This window comes from Primulina huaijiensis, chromosome 16 (genome assembly GCF_012295235.1).
Source record: "Primulina huaijiensis isolate GDHJ02 chromosome 16, ASM1229523v2, whole genome shotgun sequence".
In the NCBI taxonomy this organism is placed as follows: Eukaryota; Viridiplantae; Streptophyta; class Magnoliopsida; order Lamiales; family Gesneriaceae; genus Primulina; species Primulina huaijiensis.
The window spans coordinates 17,025,020-17,044,466 of NC_133321.1; the positions used below are offsets into that span (position 1 = coordinate 17,025,020).

General features: G+C 35.9%; 4 protein-coding genes across 8 annotated transcripts; 2 read left to right on the forward strand and 2 right to left on the reverse strand.

Moving 5' to 3' along the window:
- Positions 1-19: 19 nt before the first annotated feature.
- Positions 20-2,767, reverse strand: LOC140960941 (protein disulfide-isomerase 5-2-like). 4 transcript variants are annotated; one of them, XR_012172276.1, is made up of 4 exons: positions 1,703-2,767; positions 699-785; positions 332-477; positions 20-269 (listed from the first exon to the last, which is right to left on the reverse strand). XR_012172276.1 is itself a non-coding variant. In XM_073419267.1 (3 exons), exons 1-3 carry the CDS (start codon positions 1,822-1,824, stop codon positions 390-392), a joined length of 297 nt encoding a protein of 98 aa, XP_073275368.1. In that variant the 5' UTR covers positions 1,825-2,767; the 3' UTR covers positions 20-389. The 4 variants fall into 4 exon arrangements, 3 of the variants coding, with proteins under 3 accessions (XP_073275368.1, XP_073275367.1, XP_073275369.1); XM_073419267.1 differs by having other exon boundaries at positions 20-477; XM_073419266.1 differs by lacking the exons at positions 20-269; positions 332-477; positions 699-785 and adding exons at positions 792-1,239; positions 1,375-1,535.
- Positions 2,768-2,912: 145 nt separating this feature from the next.
- On the reverse strand, positions 2,913-4,824 carry LOC140960943 (uncharacterized). 2 transcript variants are annotated; one of them, XM_073419270.1, is made up of 4 exons: positions 4,718-4,824; positions 4,561-4,644; positions 4,003-4,111; positions 2,913-3,324 (listed from the first exon to the last, which is right to left on the reverse strand). In XM_073419270.1, exons 3-4 carry the CDS (start codon positions 4,097-4,099, stop codon positions 3,116-3,118), a joined length of 306 nt encoding a protein of 101 aa, XP_073275371.1. In that variant the 5' UTR covers positions 4,100-4,111; positions 4,561-4,644; positions 4,718-4,824; the 3' UTR covers positions 2,913-3,115. The 2 variants fall into 2 exon arrangements, with proteins under 2 accessions (XP_073275371.1, XP_073275370.1); XM_073419269.1 differs by lacking the exon at positions 4,718-4,824 and having other exon boundaries at positions 4,561-4,687.
- A 4,597-nt stretch (positions 4,825-9,421) lies between these two features.
- On the forward strand, positions 9,422-12,767 carry LOC140960835 (probable alkaline/neutral invertase D). Its single transcript, XM_073419134.1, has 5 exons — positions 9,422-9,580; positions 10,569-11,005; positions 11,126-11,557; positions 11,661-12,219; positions 12,333-12,767. The coding sequence occupies exons 2-5, from the start codon at positions 10,580-10,582 to the stop codon at positions 12,626-12,628; spliced, it is 1,713 nt and encodes a 570-aa protein (XP_073275235.1). The 5' UTR covers positions 9,422-9,580; positions 10,569-10,579; the 3' UTR covers positions 12,629-12,767.
- A 2,661-nt stretch (positions 12,768-15,428) lies between these two features.
- On the forward strand, positions 15,429-17,279 carry LOC140960836 (transcription factor TCP23-like). Its single transcript, XM_073419135.1, has one exon. It carries the CDS (start codon positions 15,833-15,835, stop codon positions 17,036-17,038), a length of 1,206 nt encoding a protein of 401 aa, XP_073275236.1. The 5' UTR covers positions 15,429-15,832; the 3' UTR covers positions 17,039-17,279.
- The last annotated feature ends 2,168 nt before the right edge of the window (positions 17,280-19,447 follow it).

Below are 19,447 nucleotides of genomic sequence, written 5' to 3' on the forward strand. Positions count from 1 at the left end.
ACCGGTATAATCTTGGAATACATTCCACTGTAGGTTAATCTATTTTTCATACATGATACAGACTAAGACGTATGAAGCTAAAACGCACTCGCTTCCTTTGAACTAATCGGTTGGACATGGTTCCTTAGTAATCGATGGTCATTACAATTGTCTGTGTTTCAGCAATCATAAATTCAGTCTTCCTTCTTCTCATTTGGATGCAAGTCGTTTGTTTCTGGGTGCACGGTGGAGCTCCTTGCATCATCTTGGTCTCGGATACCACAGTTGCTCTGTATATATCGACTGGATCAGCACCATAACCAGTACCACAAATATAAGAATCAGAACATACCTCCCTCCAAGTTGAAAGTTCATGAAATCCATCAAGACAGAACCAGCGTATCGTTTTTCTATAAATCTTCCTTCTCTATAACCTTCCAGGAATCTTCATGCTTGGATCCCCACATCTGTTTCATCGATGCTTTCTGAACCGATGACCTTAGTTCAAACAAGAATGAGACATCGATATGCACGTTTGCAATATCTCAATCAGTATAGGATTTTCGTAATACCACAAAAATTAGTGAAGGTAGTAGCTTTATAGAGTAAGATACTCACCTACCAAATAATATTCTTCATTGCCCTCCCATATAGGATTTTTGTAATACCACAAAAATTAGTGAAGGTAGTAGCTTTAAGAGTAAGATACTGTCACCTACCAAATAATATTCCTCATTGCCATCCCATAACACCATCGGTAACTTTGTTTTCTTGGAGACATCAAATGATTCAGCAAAATCTTCCCCCTGCTTGAACCCCACATAACCAAATATTAGGTCACAATTTTCAGAGGCAGCGCCTTTAGAACTTTTAACAATCCTTTTGATTTATCATCTCCTTCATCATTCAATATCGTTACGACAAATTTTCTTAGATCATCCTCTAGCGATTTCAACATGTCTTGATTTAAAGGAAGAACCAGAGGGAAAAAATTCTGTTTTATGTAATTCTCGAGAAATTTATCTGCCATTTGTAGCGGGAGCAATAAAGACTAGTATCACCATCAAGTTTGAGTCCATTATTAGAGTCACAGGTGACCGCAACTGTGTGTGTGTGCACACATACATCTATACATATAATTGAAATACATAATAACCACTAAAGACTAAAATTGATGATTAGAGGTATTCTGCCCTTCAAGAGGCCGTAGAAAATGCTATGTTCTTTGGAGGCTAAACGAATTGCAGCCAAAGCAGGTGCCTTGATTTTGAGTCGTTATATTATCAGAGAAATCCTTGGCAACAGAAAACCATGCTCTCTTCTTATACTTGATAGCCAAATTTGATATTTTCGATTCATTTAAGCCAAAGCCTATGAATATAGGAAAATAAATACCAGCTGCTTCAATAAATTCTCTAAAAGCAAAATCAGAACTGAGAATAGCGACATCAGGAGCAACAAATTTTGTCAAATATCGAACAAATAAATCAGCTTTCCTTGGTCCATAATATTCAGTAGAAACTCCATGCACAAATATCTTTAGAGTTGGATATCCACTGCATGAACAAAATATATAGTTATGAGTACTTTTTCCATATCTTAGTGATTTATATCAGAATGTTAACTAACAATTAAACCATTCATCCAAATAAAAAGAAACAAACACACAGCCAAAAATCCAGGTTGTCAAAATAATATTATGACACAAGGCTATGAAACATACTCAATGTCATGCTTAGAAGCAAGACTTGTGTACTTGTCAGCATCTACTTTTGCAACAACCATAGGCTTCTTCAGTCCAGATAAAAGAGGGGCTGCTTTGTCCAGCTCCAATCCAACATTCATATCTGTTAATCTTCTAGCACATGCCTAACGATCAAAAAGTAAAAACAAGAACTTATCCCTTGATAGCAAAAAAATATGAAAAAGTCATTTCATGTGCACTGCTTCGTTCTCCCAACTCTTCTCAAGTCGTTTACCTAGTCTGTGTAAGAAGAAAATTGCGGCACATTTGATTAAATTCACTTCAACTGTGTATGTAGTTTGAGTTTCATCTTTGCACGTTAGAGCAAGTCAAAATCAATGGTGACATAATGCAGAGGCCATGTATAGAGTTCCTCAAAAACCATAAATCATTAATGATGTTTTTCAAATTCTCCCATTCAAAATTTTGCTGGAACCTCGCCAATCCGTAGCATAAACAGCATAGCAGCGACAGAGTAACACCGCCATGACTATTTCACACATCAAGATCCGACTTTGAGTATAAAAAGATGAAACGAAGTAGTAAAAAATAATACAAAATAAAAAAAGAAACAAATCTCTGGAGCTAGGCGCTTGCACCGGCCGCACCAGGGAGTCAACGAAAACGTGATCGAACGTTGAAATGGTGGCGTCGAAGTTGGAATCGTGGAGCTTCAAGACTTTACCATCCAATTTGAACTCATTTTCCGATACCCAGATGGATGAATGAAGCAATAGTACGTGGAGTGAAAAAAAGTGTGAAATAGAGGACTGATGTGGAAGCCGGAAGGGATCATCGATTACAGACTACCCAAATTTGGTAAGTTCGAAAATTGAAGTACTCGAGTTTGTCTGGGTCCTTGAATTTAATAACTTTGCTCTTGATTTAACATTCATTTTTTTTGTGAAGTTGATATTTTTTACCTGTGGTGGTTTACTTTTTACAGTATAATGAGTCTGTTTTTGTTAGTTGAGGGAGCACCACGAATCTAAAAACTCGTCACAAAGTTGAAATTTGTATATATAATAGGCAATGATAAGTCTATTCGAGTTAATAATTTAGGTGCATTTGTAAAACACATCCACGACATATATATAGACAATTAAAAATAGTTTCGATTTTAGTAGAAAATAATACTCCCATTTTAAATATTAATGTGGCAAGTAGTGGATTACTGTTTTTGACAGGATGTTGCAAATAACGAAAAGAGTATTAGAAGATGAATACAAAACAATAGAAAGAGATATCATAGAAACGCCGAAGTTTGTCGACTACTGATAAGTTTGAGTGGCCGAGCATCCAAATTTCAGAAACAATAACCAAATATGTGGAAATGAAAATGCAAAAACAGGCACAATAATTCAGCAGAAAGTGGTCCTAAATCAGAATCGACTATTCCTGTTTCGTACGGTCCGCAACGCTTGGACTGGACTGAATCATGCTAGCCTTGGCATCGGCAAGGAACTTAGGATCTGGTTCGTGTTTGTCTGAAGGTTCTTTCATGGCCAAGTAAATGTATAATCCGATAACCACATTCACAGAGATAACTGCAAGTATTCCACTCCACAATGTCATGGACTCGGGTGACAACTGAGTACTACCTGTTCTAAAAGCATGATAGCAAGTATTAGAAAATTACATACAGCCTTAGAATATGACCTTTTTAGTTTCTCAACTCGAAATTCAGTTGTACATCAGTGCTACTTAGTATGTGTAGCCAGGTAAGGAGAGGATGTGGAGTTGATTCATAGGATACTAGACACATCTTTAGACAACAGAAGGAATAAATTTTGAAACAGGAAATATGGACAGCAGCACAATGTTCAATCAATTAGAACCTTAGAGGTCCTATTTCCACAGGAAGATTAGAAGCTTTGGCTGGTTGGATATTTTTTATCAAAGTCATGGCACTTGCTCTACCTACTTATGTGATGCTTTATTCAGCCTTTATAGTGCAAAAACGATAATTATTTGATTGAATTAACAGCATTGTAGGCAATTACACCGTAAATATTTCATAAAACACGGGCATTCCTGCTATGTAACTAGTGATGATTATGTAACAAATGCATAAACCCGCACTAATTCACTTTTTAGCAAGAACCTTTGAAAGAGGTCCATTTTACAGCGTTTCTTATTTTTTCTTATCAGCCAATATCTTCCAGATATCAACGCATCCAAGTTAAGTTGGAGGAGCAGGAGTCAATACGGAGTCAATATGAATCATTAACCAAAAGCCACCATTTTATGATTTGATTGAAGATAAAATGAATGCTTACCCGGCAATAACTTGTGATTGAATCCATACAGAATTGCAACAGGAGCTGCCCACATAAATATGGATGTAATAAAAAACTTGTTTACAACCCCAATCATTGCTTCTCCGATCTATGAAGAATCAAAAGTGAACATATTAATATAGAGTAAACAAACATCCAGTGACAAAGACGTTGAAACCTTAAGTCATGATGAGAGAAAGATGGGGAGAAACAACCACGAATTTAGCAAGAATGTCACGATTCGAAAGTAAGAATCATGCAAGTACCGATCTTTTAGCTTACTAAAGGGAAGGGGGAATAAATATTTAACTGAAATTCAGATAATCACGACTAAATCCCTTATTTATCTATATTCAATTATTCGGGCAGAGATTGTTCGTCCATTCAATCGATAGAGCGGGAAATTCCTCTCAACTAAATTGCCTTGAGAACATAAGACAAACACCTGCAGTGCAAATTTGCAACCATACTTATCACAAAACCCATAATTTTACACAGTAACACATTAAAGGCTTAGTCTTTGAACTGATAATCTAATCCAAGAGATGAGAAACTTACTTCGAATGGATTCAACACAGATTGGTCGCAGCTCTCCTCCTTCAAATTCCCTTACCACTAAAATATAATCCACGTTTCAATTCCCTAGATGAATGCGAGAAACACCAGATTTCAATTAGATTTGACATGAAATAATTTTAGTGAAATGAAATAATACCTGAAAATTGCTTTTGATGCTAGTGAGAGCTGCCGGTTGACCACCGTGGAACTCAAAAGGTCGGATATCTTGAATGAAATGGACCTGGGCTTGTTAATTGTTGTCCCTCTAACCTTTTGGGCTTTGTTTTTTGTCCAAATAACTGTATATGGGCCGACACTCCTTCAATCATTACGCAAGACGAAAACTATATTTCGAAATGTATTGTACCATATTAACACTTTGTTTGGATCAGTATTAAAAATTCGGCCCAAGATTTTTACAGCCCATTACATTGAAATATTAAATTCACACACTTGTTGTGTTTGGATACAGATAAGTAAGAGTATAAACTTCTAATTCACTCTTTACATGTTATATAATATTTCATATTAATTAATATGGATTTTAAATTCACTCAATAATTGTGTTATTTTAAATTTATTCTACTTTGTATTATTAATGTGTAAATAAATAAGATACGAATTTATGATTTGATCTACTATTTCATAGTAAACAAAAAAATTATAATCGAAATTTATGAAATTCTCTCTAAATACACCCTAACAAGCTAGGAAAATCCAATTTATAGGTGATGGTAAGTTACAGTTTTGACTATGATGAAGAACCATGAAGAAGACAAATCACCCAAAATTATAAGAGTATGTCTTTTATGAGACGGTCTTACGGATTTTTTTTCTTGAGACAGGTCATCTTGACTTATATTTACAATAAAAATTAATTTTTTTTACATAAAAAAATTAATTTTTTTTTTATAGATGACACGAATAAAATATATATCTCATAACATCTGAAAATAATTTTCGTGTTGAGATAGATTTGCAAACCCCACAAGTGGGACGAGTTCACGACACTACAATCGACACGAGATTTCAAAAAGTCTTGGTCCAAATTAAATTTGATTTGGCAATGGTGCCCACAAATCGTGACTCCTACGATTAAATGAAAAGTCGTGGGTCAATTTTCCATTTTTTCCCCCGTTTTATAGTCTTCCTCGAAGTCAAACGTCTATTCCTCTTTTCCATGGTCTTCCTTTAATATGGATAAGATCTCCACATCGTGTTTTCGTCGTGGAATAATTGTAGAGGAGACCCCAAAATAAACTCCGACAATACAAGACTTGTTTCGCAACTTGTTTTCTTCGTTACATGCGGTTGAGTTTTTTTTTTTCATCGTCATATTGGTTCGAATTTCAGATATTTCGAAAATTTTATGCTACTGCACCACAAGTGTAACGGCCATCGGCCATCGTTTCATAATTTGATTTGATAGATTTGAAATGGAAAATATAGAGTCACCAAAAAATAAAATATATTGTTAAAATCAAAAGGAAAGGTTGAAAACGACACGAACTTTGCATATTTTGTCTAAATTCATATATACAATTTTCAAGAACTCAATTAATTTGATGTGTGATATCTAACACCACTCTCTCACGTCCAATAATAAACATACATAGTGTAAAGTTTATAAGTTATTAGTGAATGACCCGTACATGCCATTCATAGATAAAGATGAGCATAAGCTTTCACACCATGTTAAAATCATGGACTTGATACTAATTCAATTGTCCAAGTTCATATATATAACTCTCAATAAATCAATACAACTGATATGATACATCTAAAAGACTCTTCCCACGTCTAGAAAATAAACATCTAGAGCAAGAATTTTACAAAACGTTAAGGACAATCTAACATATAACGATGTTTGATATTTGATATCATGTTAAGATTATAGACTTATGTATAACTCCACATAAAAAAATAGCTCAATTGGTCCATATATTCAACTTTTAATAAATATATGACGCATATTTATTTATTTGACAATTATAATCATTTATCCGACGTGACCTGATGTGGAATTGATGTGTCTAGTATCATATCATCACTCTCAATTAAAAGAGTTAGAATAGTCAATAATCGAAAATTACATAAATAAAACTGAAATATGATATTATAGATGATCAAAATCGAAAAAACAAACATTCAAAACAAAATTGAAAATTTTCAAATTATAAATATGACATTAACATGATATGAATATGTCTAAACAGATGTAGTAATTATGGTTGGGGCGGCCAATAAGTTAGGGGGAAAAAAAATCAACAAGTACCTTAAATTTAAACCAAACATCCCAACGAAATTGTGTTGGGTGATAAGTCGACTTCAATGGGGAATTAAATTTCTTGAATTCGGAGCAATGGCTGGACACTTCCCAAATCCCCTGGGAGACGTGTGCAATCTAGGAGTCAAGTTCATTGAATCCAGACAACTAAATTAAGAATATAGTGTGTATTACAATGTTTGCATCGATAGATGTCACGGAATAGGGCACCCTTTTCACCGACCCTTTTATAAAACATGGTTTTCTTATTTTCTTCAGTATTTAATGAATTTAACACTTATGTTCGACAATTGAGCTTAAGTTAAAAAATAAACGTCGGCTAAAAATATGTTGTTTAAACTTGTCAAATTTGTAAGGATATAATCCCATCATCCTACAACTTTCTGGGGTGGAATTTGGATTTCTCACCATATGTGTGATGAAATATACTTATTGTGACAACTATAGAAATATGAAAAAAATTATCATTAGACCATTTCACAAGTCAATTTTATGAGACAAATCTTCAATCCGATTCGGCTTATGAGAAAATATTATTTTTATGTCAAAAATGTACTTTTCATCGTACGTATGTATCAGATTGATCCATCTTACGGATGAAGATTTATAAGACCGTCTCAAATAAGACATACTCTATAATTATTTGGTTGCACTATGTGAGAAAAATATTCTTATTTGATTCTCCCATAAAGATTCACTTGTATATTTCATGAGTAGGTATATTATAAGACGAACTCATGGATTTGTCTTAGCGAGACGGATCGTCGTGATCCATAATCATCATGAAAAGTAATATTTCGATAAAAAATTTCATGAGCTAGATTAGATAAAAATTTATCTTATAAATTAATCTGCAACACGATCTAAGAAATTTTTTTTATTATATTTCCTGCCCAACAGACCATACAGACAACCAATGTATATTATTATCCTCGGTTAAATGACCAGTTGGCAGATCAAAAAGTCAAATACTTCCAACTCTAGGGATGACAACGGATCTGGGTTGGGGTGGGTGACCCACCCTACTAATCCAACGGACACAATCTAGACCCATAAAAATATATAATTTTATTTTTATTCAATAAAAAAACTAAAAATTAACGAATTATTAAATATATATGTCTAAATTTATATAATAATATTAAAAACAAAAACAATATTATCACAAGTCAAAATATATCGACTTATATCGAATTAATGACAAAAAAATTATAATGATATATTTTTATATTAAACATGTAATATTAAAATAAAATTATTTCAATCTAAAAATTTATAAACTAGGTATAGTTTGGTACAATGGATAAGAGATGGATTGATAAATAATTTTCCTTTATCCCACGTTTGGTATCTTTTTAGAAAGCCCATGATAATACCATGGGCCCGTGATAAATACATTTATATAAGGATAAAATATCCTTTTTATTAGATGTAATAATTTTAATTTAATGATAAAAACACCACAAATGACTTAATTGCCATCAATATATAAAAATCTTAAACCTTATCGTTCTCTCATTTCACCGCCCCATCAAATACATTTTATTTATTTATTTATATATATTATATGATATGATAATTATATAAATGAACTCGAGATAATTATATAAATGACTTTTATGAATCTCAATAAAATTATTAGTATCACTCGATTAACCTTAAAAATTGATATTTGACTTGACTCACAAAATGAAGTGCTCAATTATCATATTATATAATATATAAAATCANAAACTTGAGACCCGTCCCAAACCAATTTTTAGACCCATTAGACTGAGTCTAAACCCACCCACCAAAATGAGTTTAATACGCAATCGGATTTAAACTCAACCTATTGTCGCCCCGATCCAAATCCTACTGTTCAATTCCCAAAAAGAAAAGGTTAGCGAAATAACATCGTCAGGCCCACACGGTTGTCGTTTAGTCCACGGCAATTTCCTCGTGCCTGTTATCCTCACCAACCCACTCCTCCTCAACTAGTTCAATTTTCCTTTTACTTATTTAATATTAATTAATTTAATAAATATTAATATATAACAACCACCGGCCACATAAGTTTCACGTTTTAACACATCCCACCCAAAAATCAAACATATTATTAAAAAAACATATAATTTTTTCAAAATAAATTTATTTTACAATTCCGATGCAATCGAGTTGAGTCGAGCTCGATTAATATGTGAGTATTAATTTTCAAGTTCGAGCTCGACTCGATAAAATAACGAATTACTCGAATCCAAAAAACTCGATTTTAATTTTTTTTGTCACCTTAATTTTACCAACTCTGACGCTCATTGAAAAATTTGGTTAATTGTTTTTGATTTGAATGCGTAGGTGAGGGCCTATTTGAACTGGCTAATATCCGTAAGTCTACTGTAATAATGAAATATAAGCTGTTAATACAAAAGTTGTCTTTAAATTAATATTATTTTTAAATTTATTAATACCCATAAGGCTATTGTAATAATGAAAAATGAGTGGACAATAGGCATTTAATATTTTTTTAAAAAAATATTTTAATTGGATAATGACTTACCTTCAGGCCTCGTTGATAATGCGCCATTTCTCTCTCTTTCTCACACAATCTATTTTCTTTGTTGGTTGGTTGGTTTGTTGACTGGTCTATATATACAAGCTTCCGCCAACATGATCCTTTTTCCTCTCTTCTCCATTTTGACTCCCATCTCTCTCTTGTTTTCTCCTCCGCTAATCCCGTCGGCCGCCGGCTCCCAGGTATATCTCCTCAACATTGTCTTCTTACATTCTTGTTTCTTGAAGCTTCTCTCTCCGTGTTTGTGTGTGTGTTTTCTTCATTTGTGGAGGGGAAAAATTACAGATTTAGATCTGACGTATCTCCGTCAGTTTGGCTGTTTTTATAGGACACCCTTTAGATTCTTAAATCTCTTTCCACACGCAGTATTTACTTCTACCATTGCTTGAGATATATGGGTTATGCTTTTTTTTTTTCCCCACCTTTTCCGTGATGTTTTTTTGGCGGATATTTTAAGGTTTAACATGTCTCTTCTGTGCTTTCTGGATTTATGTGGTGTTGGCTATGATTATGTCGACTATACCTACTTGTAAATATTCAATCTTTGTATACCTTTTTTGTATTTTGCCGTAGCTATATTAGGAATTCCTGCTCTCTTTTATGATTATGCAATATAATTTGCTCTTATAATATTAGAGGGTGATTGAACTTCCAATCTTTCGTACAGTGCTAGTTTTTTTTTTTTAAAAAAAGTTTGGATGGTTGGTGGGATTTTAGCTTTCCCCGTTTTATGTGAACTATCTCTCATGCATGTTATGTATGCATCTTGTCAAAACCGTTAACTTTGGAGCAAGATTATAACTGGGAACAGTAATGTTTCTTTGGTGAGCCACATGTATTAGTTTTTTTTTTAATTACAATTTTGTGCGAGATCGTTTAAATGTGGTGGTAAATTTGTTACCTCTTGGATTACTTTCTGTCGGTCCAAATAACTTTTATTCCATTTTTGACGTGATACGGGTTAGGTATTATGAATCAAATTCCTGACTATCATATTTTATGTATGTACATTTTTACTTTCCTTTGTTATTCCATATTCCATGGTATTCTTGATCAAGAAAGGTTTTTTGTACGCGGTGTTGGACGTTTTTCCTCATCCTTTAAGATTGTGCGTGCAAGTATGTGTTCTTCATCTTTATCTAATAGCAAATTCCCCTTTGTGACTGAAAGATTAACGGAAGATGGATAGTCTTAATGTTATTGTGGATGGTATGAGAAGTGGTATGGATGGTGCAAAACAGACTACTGGCCTTAAGAATGTGAGTTCTTATTGCTCGATCCCTGATTTGACCGACTATGATCTGTCAAAGCTGCTCGATAAGCCCAGATTGAACATTGAGAGACAGAGATCTTTTGATGAGAGGTCTCTAAGTGAGTTATCCATAGGCTTGTCCAGAGGTATAGAGAATTATGAGAGTGCATATTCTCCCGGACGATCCGCATTGGACACCCCAATTTCATCTGCTCGGAATTCTTTCGAGCTGCACCCAATGGTTGCTGATGCTTGGGAAGCGCTCAGACGCTCGCTGGTTTCCTTTAGGGGCCAACCAGTTGGCACAATTGCTGCTTATGATCACGCTTCAGAGGAGGTCTTGAATTATGACCAGGTAATAATATGTTAGAGAAAGTAAGAAACTGTTATTCTGCCCATTTTCCCGGTAATTTGATGCTGTAAGGAGAAAAAGTGTGCAACGAAGTGAAAATTTACTTTTGTCTATTAAATTTAGGTTTTTGTTCGAGATTTTGTACCAAGTGCGCTGGCCTTTTTAATTAATGGTGAGCCTGATATAGTAAAGAATTTCCTAATGAAGACACTTCAACTTCAAGGGTGGGAGAAAAAAGTAGATCGATTCAAACTTGGTGAGGGTGTTATGCCAGCTAGTTTCAAAGTTCTTCACGATCCAGTTCGCAAGACAGATACTATAGTTGCGGATTTTGGTGAGAGTGCAATTGGAAGAGTGGCTCCAGTTGATTCTGGTTTCTGGTGGATAATTCTTCTTCGTGCATATACTAAATCTACGGGAGACCTATCTCTGTCTGAGACGCCAGAGTGTCAAAAGGGCATGAGACTTATTATGACTCTGTGTCTGTCCGAAGGATTTGACACATTTCCTACCTTGCTATGCGCAGATGGATGTTCCATGATTGATCGTAGAATGGTGAGTTAACACACAAATCTCTCTTTCATAACACTGTCTAATGTTTTTATAGCAGCTTGGATTTACGTTTTTATATTCTTACAACAACATATCATTCAAACAGGGAATATATGGTTACCCCATTGAGATTCAAGCACTCTTTTTTATGGCGCTGAGATGTGCTCTGGCAATGCTGAAGCCTGATGCCGAAGGCAAAGAGTTCATCGAAAGAATAGTGAAGCGCTTGCATGCCTTGAGTTATCACATGAGAAGTTACTTTTGGCTTGACTTTCAACAATTAAATGACATATATCGGTATAAGACCGAAGAATACTCACATACGGCTGTGAATAAGTTTAATGTGATTCCGGATTCGATCCCTGAGTGGGTATTTGATTTTATGCCAACTCGCGGAGGCTACTTTATAGGCAATGTCAGTCCTGCAAGAATGGATTTTAGATGGTTTGCGTTAGGAAATTGTGTTGCAATCTTATCTTCTCTTGCCACCCCCGAGCAAGCTTCTGCTATAATGGACCTTATAGAATCAAGGTGGGAGGAGCTGGTTGGAGAAATGCCTCTAAAAATTTGTTATCCAGCAATTGAAAGTCATGAATGGCGAATTGTTACCGGATGTGATCCAAAGAATACAAGATGGAGCTATCATAATGGAGGATCTTGGCCAGGTTTTTCCAATCTCTCTTCGTTTCCTCTAATATATCATATTCACAGTGTATTTCATCTGCTCATATCAACTCGTGCATCTTTTCTAATGACATTTTATGCATCTGGAATGCAGTACTTCTATGGCTGCTAACTGCGGCCTGCATCAAAACTGGACGCCCACAAATCGCAAGACGAGCGATAGATCTTGCTGAGAGCCGTCTGCTCAAGGATAGCTGGCCTGAATATTATGATGGTAAGTTAGGAAGATACGTAGGCAAACAGGCAAGAAAGTACCAAACATGGTCTATTGCTGGATATCTTGTGGCAAAAATGATGTTGGAGGATCCTTCACACTTGGGAATGATCTCCCTTGAAGAAGATAAGCAAATGAAGCCTGTTATTAAGAGATCCTCCTCATGGACTTGCTGAAGAATCATTCTACTGCATAGAGTAATATCAGAGAAGAACAAAACCTTATTGTGGGTTCGATGAAAAGCTTGTTGTGTGTACTATAATGCCCTCCAAGACAAGCATATTTTGAGGTCTCTTCTTAATAATATAGACATTTTTTAATCATTTGTGCTTCATTTTCCAAATGCATTTTGAAATATGAATTTGAGATTTGGAATACATGTGTTTAACCAATGGCTGTCTGTGCAAAAGTCCAAATTTTGGATTAAGACATTTGGAAATCTTCTTCAATACATGATGACAAGTTGCTCTTAGAAAAATACCATCAGCTAATGATAAGCATCTCCAAGCTAACTTTCACTGAATTGTGCTGTCAGATGGTAGTTGAATACAAATACCAGAGTATTTAATTTTTCCACTTTGAACTCTTCTACGTAGGCCCATTCTTGTATTACAAATTTAAAACAGAAAGGAAAAAATGTTGATACACCAAAATTTTATTTTGGGTTCGATCTGGTGAGGGGATTTTCAAATCTCTCAAAATTTTGAGGTCAGGTCGGTGCTGATTTGACTAGAGTTAGGAGTCGCCAGTTATTTTTCCGACGGGATCCCTTCAATACTTAAGTCAGTGTTCTAATTATGAGCGGAAAGAGCAAATAGTTTGATATTATAGTGCAAAGTGAGCAGGAGGGTGTGAATGTCTCGAAATCATAGCAAATATCTGGTATTTATAAGAACCGGAAGGACTAATTGTCGGCAATAATGGAGTGGAGCAATTAATGAGGAAGGACCACATGCTTTGCTGCCTTTTGTTGAAGAGAAAAATAAAAAACGTGGGTTGGCTATTTCGGAGGAAAATTCGTGGAAAGATGGAAGACGCGTTTTATACGCGTCTTCACACGGTCAAGTGGCTCTATAAATAGACCTCCCCCTTTCATTTTGAAAGTATCCCTTCTTCGAGTTTTCTCTCATCTTATAATATTCTATAATATTTGTGAGGTGTTTGTTCTCCTGTATTAAGAGAGTGTGTGTTCTCTTTGGAAACACAGTGAGTGAGTTGTACACCACAAAATATTATAGTGGAAATTCTTTTCATCTTGCCCGTGGTTTTTACCCTAATAATTTTTAGGGGTTTTCCACGTAAATCTCGGTGTCCAGTTTATTCTTTATTTTCGGGTTTTATTATCTCAAATTACCGCACGTGGGACCAACACTAATTACGTTGTTGAAATATGATTCTTTAAGTATGTAGAATTTTGCTTGAGGTATGATACTTCAACTAACAGGACTTGATAATCATGACTATTACTCTTATCTTATCTTCGTAGATTTGACCAAATCCCATGTTTATGGAGATTTTTTACTTATCACCGAAGATCTTGATAAAATTCTCCAAATTGACCCCTTTCATGGCTATCACTGGGCTCATATTAGTCCAAACGCGATAATATTAGAGAACATCAGATGTCGTGGTTATTTGATAGTTGGAACTCTCCCCTGCAGTGTTTTTTTAAAAAAACTTTATAAGATATAAATATGACGTAGAGTGTACATATTCCGTCTTAAGTTGAGCAACAACTTGAGTTAACTCGTTTTCATCTGTGATCCCGATTACAACAAATCACTGGTCGAGTTTACGACGTACATTTAAAAAGATCAACATCTTAGATAAAGTGTTAGAGGAGTTCATTCCTCTTGGATTAAGATTTCGAGTTCAAGTTTGTCGACATAGAGGTAGATGCTGCTAAAGTTTTCCCCGTAATGGATTCGATCCGACTCTGGGTAAGTCAGAACCGCGGCGGACCAAAAAATGAAGTAATTAGGTAGGGAGGAGAGTGGGTCAAGTGTGGAGATGAGCTGGATTTTTTTGTTGTTTTTAGATGCTGTGATATTATCATCTCTCTCACCTGAGCTGTCCAACCTTAGCTTGTCCTCTCCAATCCAAAGACAGTAGAGGTCCACGGCCATTAATTTATTGAAAAATCCTCCATCTCTTTCTGTGGCTCTAATTTCTTCATGTCACTTTCTCCAAATGGTCCCTGCTCTTTCATCTACCTACTCTGTTTCCTGCTTAAAGGGGTGTGTGCCTATTTACTCTCTCCGCCTCTACTTTGAATGCTTTCAATACATGTTTATGAAATTTTAATATTGAAATTGTGGCAAAACTTCAATCTTACGATAATGATGGGAATAAAAAATTGTATCGAAATGCAAGAGAAGACTGCTTATTGAACTTGATGATTGCCATTGGCCCATATTAATGGTCATCATCAGCATTCAGGCACTATGCGTTATTATTTAATCATTTGCTTATCCCACATGAAAAAGAGGCGTTGAGTAAAAAAGAGTGAAAAGGACTACGAAATACTTTAGCCACCATCACTATCGGTTGAGAAATTTTCTTGTTTCTCAATCAAGTTTTCCAGCTTTCACACTTGAAATATCTTCTTCCAAATGAAGGTATTAAATCATCCAACATGTTTATTGGATGAATAATAAAGACATAAAGCAAATGTAACAAGTAAACAAGAAAAAATTTCATTATTTGCTCATTGCATTTTATTGTATGACTTAAACATATCTTATCCTACCTGCTACGCTCCGTTTATCACAACTTCTGTTTTTTCCCTCGAATTTATTGAACATAGTGTTTAGGGAAAACCCATATAATTAGTAACTTATAACATAGTTTCAAAAGAAGTAACCATGAACCTGAAATTCCTTATGGGTAAAGTGGGTGGTACAATACCAATATTATCCCCATCATTGTAGAAAACAAAGAGTAGGACTGTAGGAGCTGTGTGTGCGCAACATAATTGAGGGAGGAAGGCTGCCGAACGGCCCAGTACTGTACTGTACTAATTCCCTTTTACTAATGTATATATAAAGAAGACCCCACGGGTGGGCTACAGCACCTGCAACAATTTACTCGTCTTTTCTCTGACAAAGTACCCACCACCACTTGGACATGGACCCCCACAATTCTTCCATAGCTTCACAAACACACTCTCTCTCTTCAGTCAACCACACCAATACAATTCACTTGTTCAGTTGGTTCAACAAAAACAAGTTGATCCATGAGGGGGCCTAATCTTCCATTCTCTCTGTTTCTTTCTACCTCTGAATCTTGGTTATTGGATTTGGAGCAAGTTTAGAGTGCCCAGAAAAGTTTATTGAACAATCCAGTAAAGAACCCCTCTTAATTCCCAAAAGGATAGATATATGGAATTCATGGAGCCACATACCAAAAACAAAGGCAGTAGTAGTAACTCGGACCACCGTGAATCAGCTTCCTCCCTACAACTCGTCTCTCCTCATCGTCACCGCCAAAGTCAACCCGAACCCGGTTCTGGGTCAGGTCCAGCCCCATCCCTTGGCCCCTTCAATATGGGCTCCATCTCCATGCAACAATCAAGAAACTTAGTCCCCTCGTCTTCCACCCCCACCGTCACTACAAACAACCCTCCTACCACCACCACCAATACAGACAGCAACAACAATAATTCTTTGGCCGCTAAAGCTGTCAAGAAACCGTCCAAAGACCGCCACACAAAGGTGGACGGCCGTGGGCGGCGCATACGCATGCCGGCCTTATGTGCAGCTCGCGTTTTCCAACTTACGAGGGAATTAGGTCACAAGTCTGATGGTGAAACAATAGATTGGCTGTTACACCAAGCTGAACCAGCAATCATAGCCGCCACCGGCACAGGCACAATTCCGGCCAATTTTTCAACCCTCAACGTGTCGTTGCGAAGTAGCGGCACAACCATTTCAGCCCCACCATCGAAATCTGCGCCACTATTCCTCGGCGGAACAACTGGCATGCTGGGTTTCCACCCCCAGCTCACCTCATCAAGCACTAATTTTGGACTAGACCCTGTTGAAAATTACTTGAAAAAACGATTCAGAGAAGACACCAGCGACGCCGCATCACCTAAACCGGGGAGAAACGGAGTTCAAGACCAAGAACCGGGATCAGACCCAAAACCCGGTTTGACTCATTCCTCGAGTTATATCTCGGCTCCCGCCATGTGGGCTGTGGCCCCTGCCGCTGCCAATATGGGGAACACTTTCTGGATGCTTCCAGTGACTGGAGGGGCCTCCACCACACCGGTAGGCCAACAAGAGTGGCAGTACAAGGCTTCCCACGTGCAGAGAATAGGTGGATTCGAGTTTCCTGGTGCGGGTCGGTTCAATCCAGTCCAGATCGGTTCAATGGTGCTGCAGCAGGCACAACCCCAGGTTCAGCAGCTGGGCTTAGGTGTTACAGAAACTAATATGGGAATGTTGGCCTCAATGAATGCATATAACAGTAGCACCGATAGTAGAATCAATCTAGGAATGAATTTGGAACAACACCACCACCACCACCAAAGTCAGCCGCAAAACAGCGATAGCGGCGACGAAAATCCTAAAGATTCTCAATAGTGATCGATGGATCTACCTCAAATTTTTTACAACCCCTTCCATTTTCTTGATTTCTATTCTTGTTTCAATAATTATAGTATATTTTGATTAATTAAACATTTAAGACTGCGTGCATATATTTTTCACTAATGTTGCCTCGTTAAAAATCTTGTCTGAGTTCTTAACTGGCTGTGTTCTACGTTCCCTCGAATGCATAAACAACTTGAGGATGCTGGGTTTGAAATGGAAATAAATTTTCTTACAGGATGCAATGATGCCCTCCATGCGGTAAATTCTAGAAGTGTAGACTGTAAAATCTTGATAACCGTGACATGTTATTCCCAACTCCATTATTATTAGTACGATACAATTCTGTACAAAAAGCTGCTGAATTAAAGCCATCCAATTGGGGGTTGGGTTTCTTCCTCATTTGTTTGACTACTTCCAAGCGTAGACTTTTGTGTATTGGCAGGGTTTTGTAATGTTCGTCCTTTCATTCTTTCAATCGCAACATGTCAAATCATATTTTGTTGAATACAACCTGAATTTGCTTCCCAAATTCCGGGTCATCTTAGATTTGAGTATTGGATAAGGAATTAGGCTATATTTCTGCCTGAAGACAAGCAAACATGGATTTTTCTAGGCCAAATGATAGTTTTACTTGTGTTGTCTAAACATGCCATAAGTTTAAACTCAAGTCATGTTGTAGGATGATTTAGTGACAAAATAAATTGTTCATAACTAGTCAATAATTGAAGAAGAGAATATTTTTTAATCACAATTTTTTTTATTCAGTCTCATTAGTCAATTTTATGAAACAAATATTCTATTTAGATCAGCTATGTAAAAATATTAATTTTTATGTCGAAAATATTTTTTTATTGTAAATATCAACATGATTAATCCGTCTGACGATGAAAAATTCTTGATATCATCTTAAAAAGAACCTCTCTTTTTTGAATTGCTTCTTGAGTGCTTCCACTTGCATATGAATAGTTTGCATGATTAAAGGCAAAAGGGTTTTAAATCAAATAGAGGATAAGGTTCAAAGAGGAATAAGGTCACTTTATTTTTGTCTGCCTTTCTTATTGCCTAATTTTAGTGAAGCACGCAGTTGCTTTTCATTCGCTTCAACACCATTTTTCACTGAATACACACACACACACACACAAAAATAGAATTTATTCCAAAAAAATACATATTTGTTGTGAAAAAGTAAAAATTTACGGTAAAAAGTAAAAATCTCAAACTCTCAAAATTATCACACTACACACTTTATAATATTTTTCTCTCAACTCAATTGTGTTTTTCTTCACAAATGAGAAATCTATTTATAGAAAATTTTTACAAATAATTCAAAAATAAAATACATCATTACCTACATCATCACACACTAATTTTCAATATTCAACACCTAATTTTACCTAATTTTCAACATTCAACATTCACATTTTCAACACAAATATTTTTCACATTTTTTAAATAATTTTTCAACACTCCCCCTTGTGATGATGATCATAATGATTGTAAACATTACGTGTTTTTATACTGCCTCGTTAAAAACCTTACTAGGAAAAACCCATTGGGATAAAAACCATAGTAAGGGAAAAAGAGTGCAGTCACGTAAACTCCCCCTCATGTTGACACGAACAATTCTTCACAAATTTCGTAGATTGCGCATCCCAATATTATATATGTGCTTTCTGAATATTGTCGTAGGAAGTGCCTTTGTGAAGAGATCTGATGAGTTTTCACTTGATTGAATGTGACGAACATCAATACATTTATTCTTCTCAAGCTCCTTGGTGAATGCGAAGAACTTAGGAGGAATATGTTTAGTTCTGTCGCTTTTTATGTATCCTTCTTTCATTTGAGCAACACATGCAGCATTATCTTCATATAGTATCACAGGCTTCTCGTCGAATGATAATCCGCATGAGATTTGGATATGTTGAGTCATTGATTTTAACCACACACATTCACGGCTTGCTTCATGTAGTGCAATAATCTCGGCATGATTTGATGAAGTTGTTACAAGTGTTTGTTTCTGTGAACGCCAAGAAATTGCAGTGCCTCCACGAGTAAATACATATCCAGTTTGAGAACGTGCTTTGTGTGGATCAGATAAGTATCCAGCATCGGCATAACCAATTATACTTGGATTAGCATCTTTTGAATACAAAAGTCCCAAGTCTGTCGTTCCTCGTAGATAACGGAATATATGTTTAATTCCGTTCCAATGTCTCTTTGTTGGATATGTGCTAAATCTTGCCAATAAATTTACGGCAAAAGATATATCAGGCCTTGTACAATTTGTCAGATACATAAGGGCACCGATAGCACTTAGATATGGTACTTCTGGACCAAGAATATCTTCATCATCTTCACATGGACGGAATGGATCCGTTTCTATGTTTAATGATCTAACAA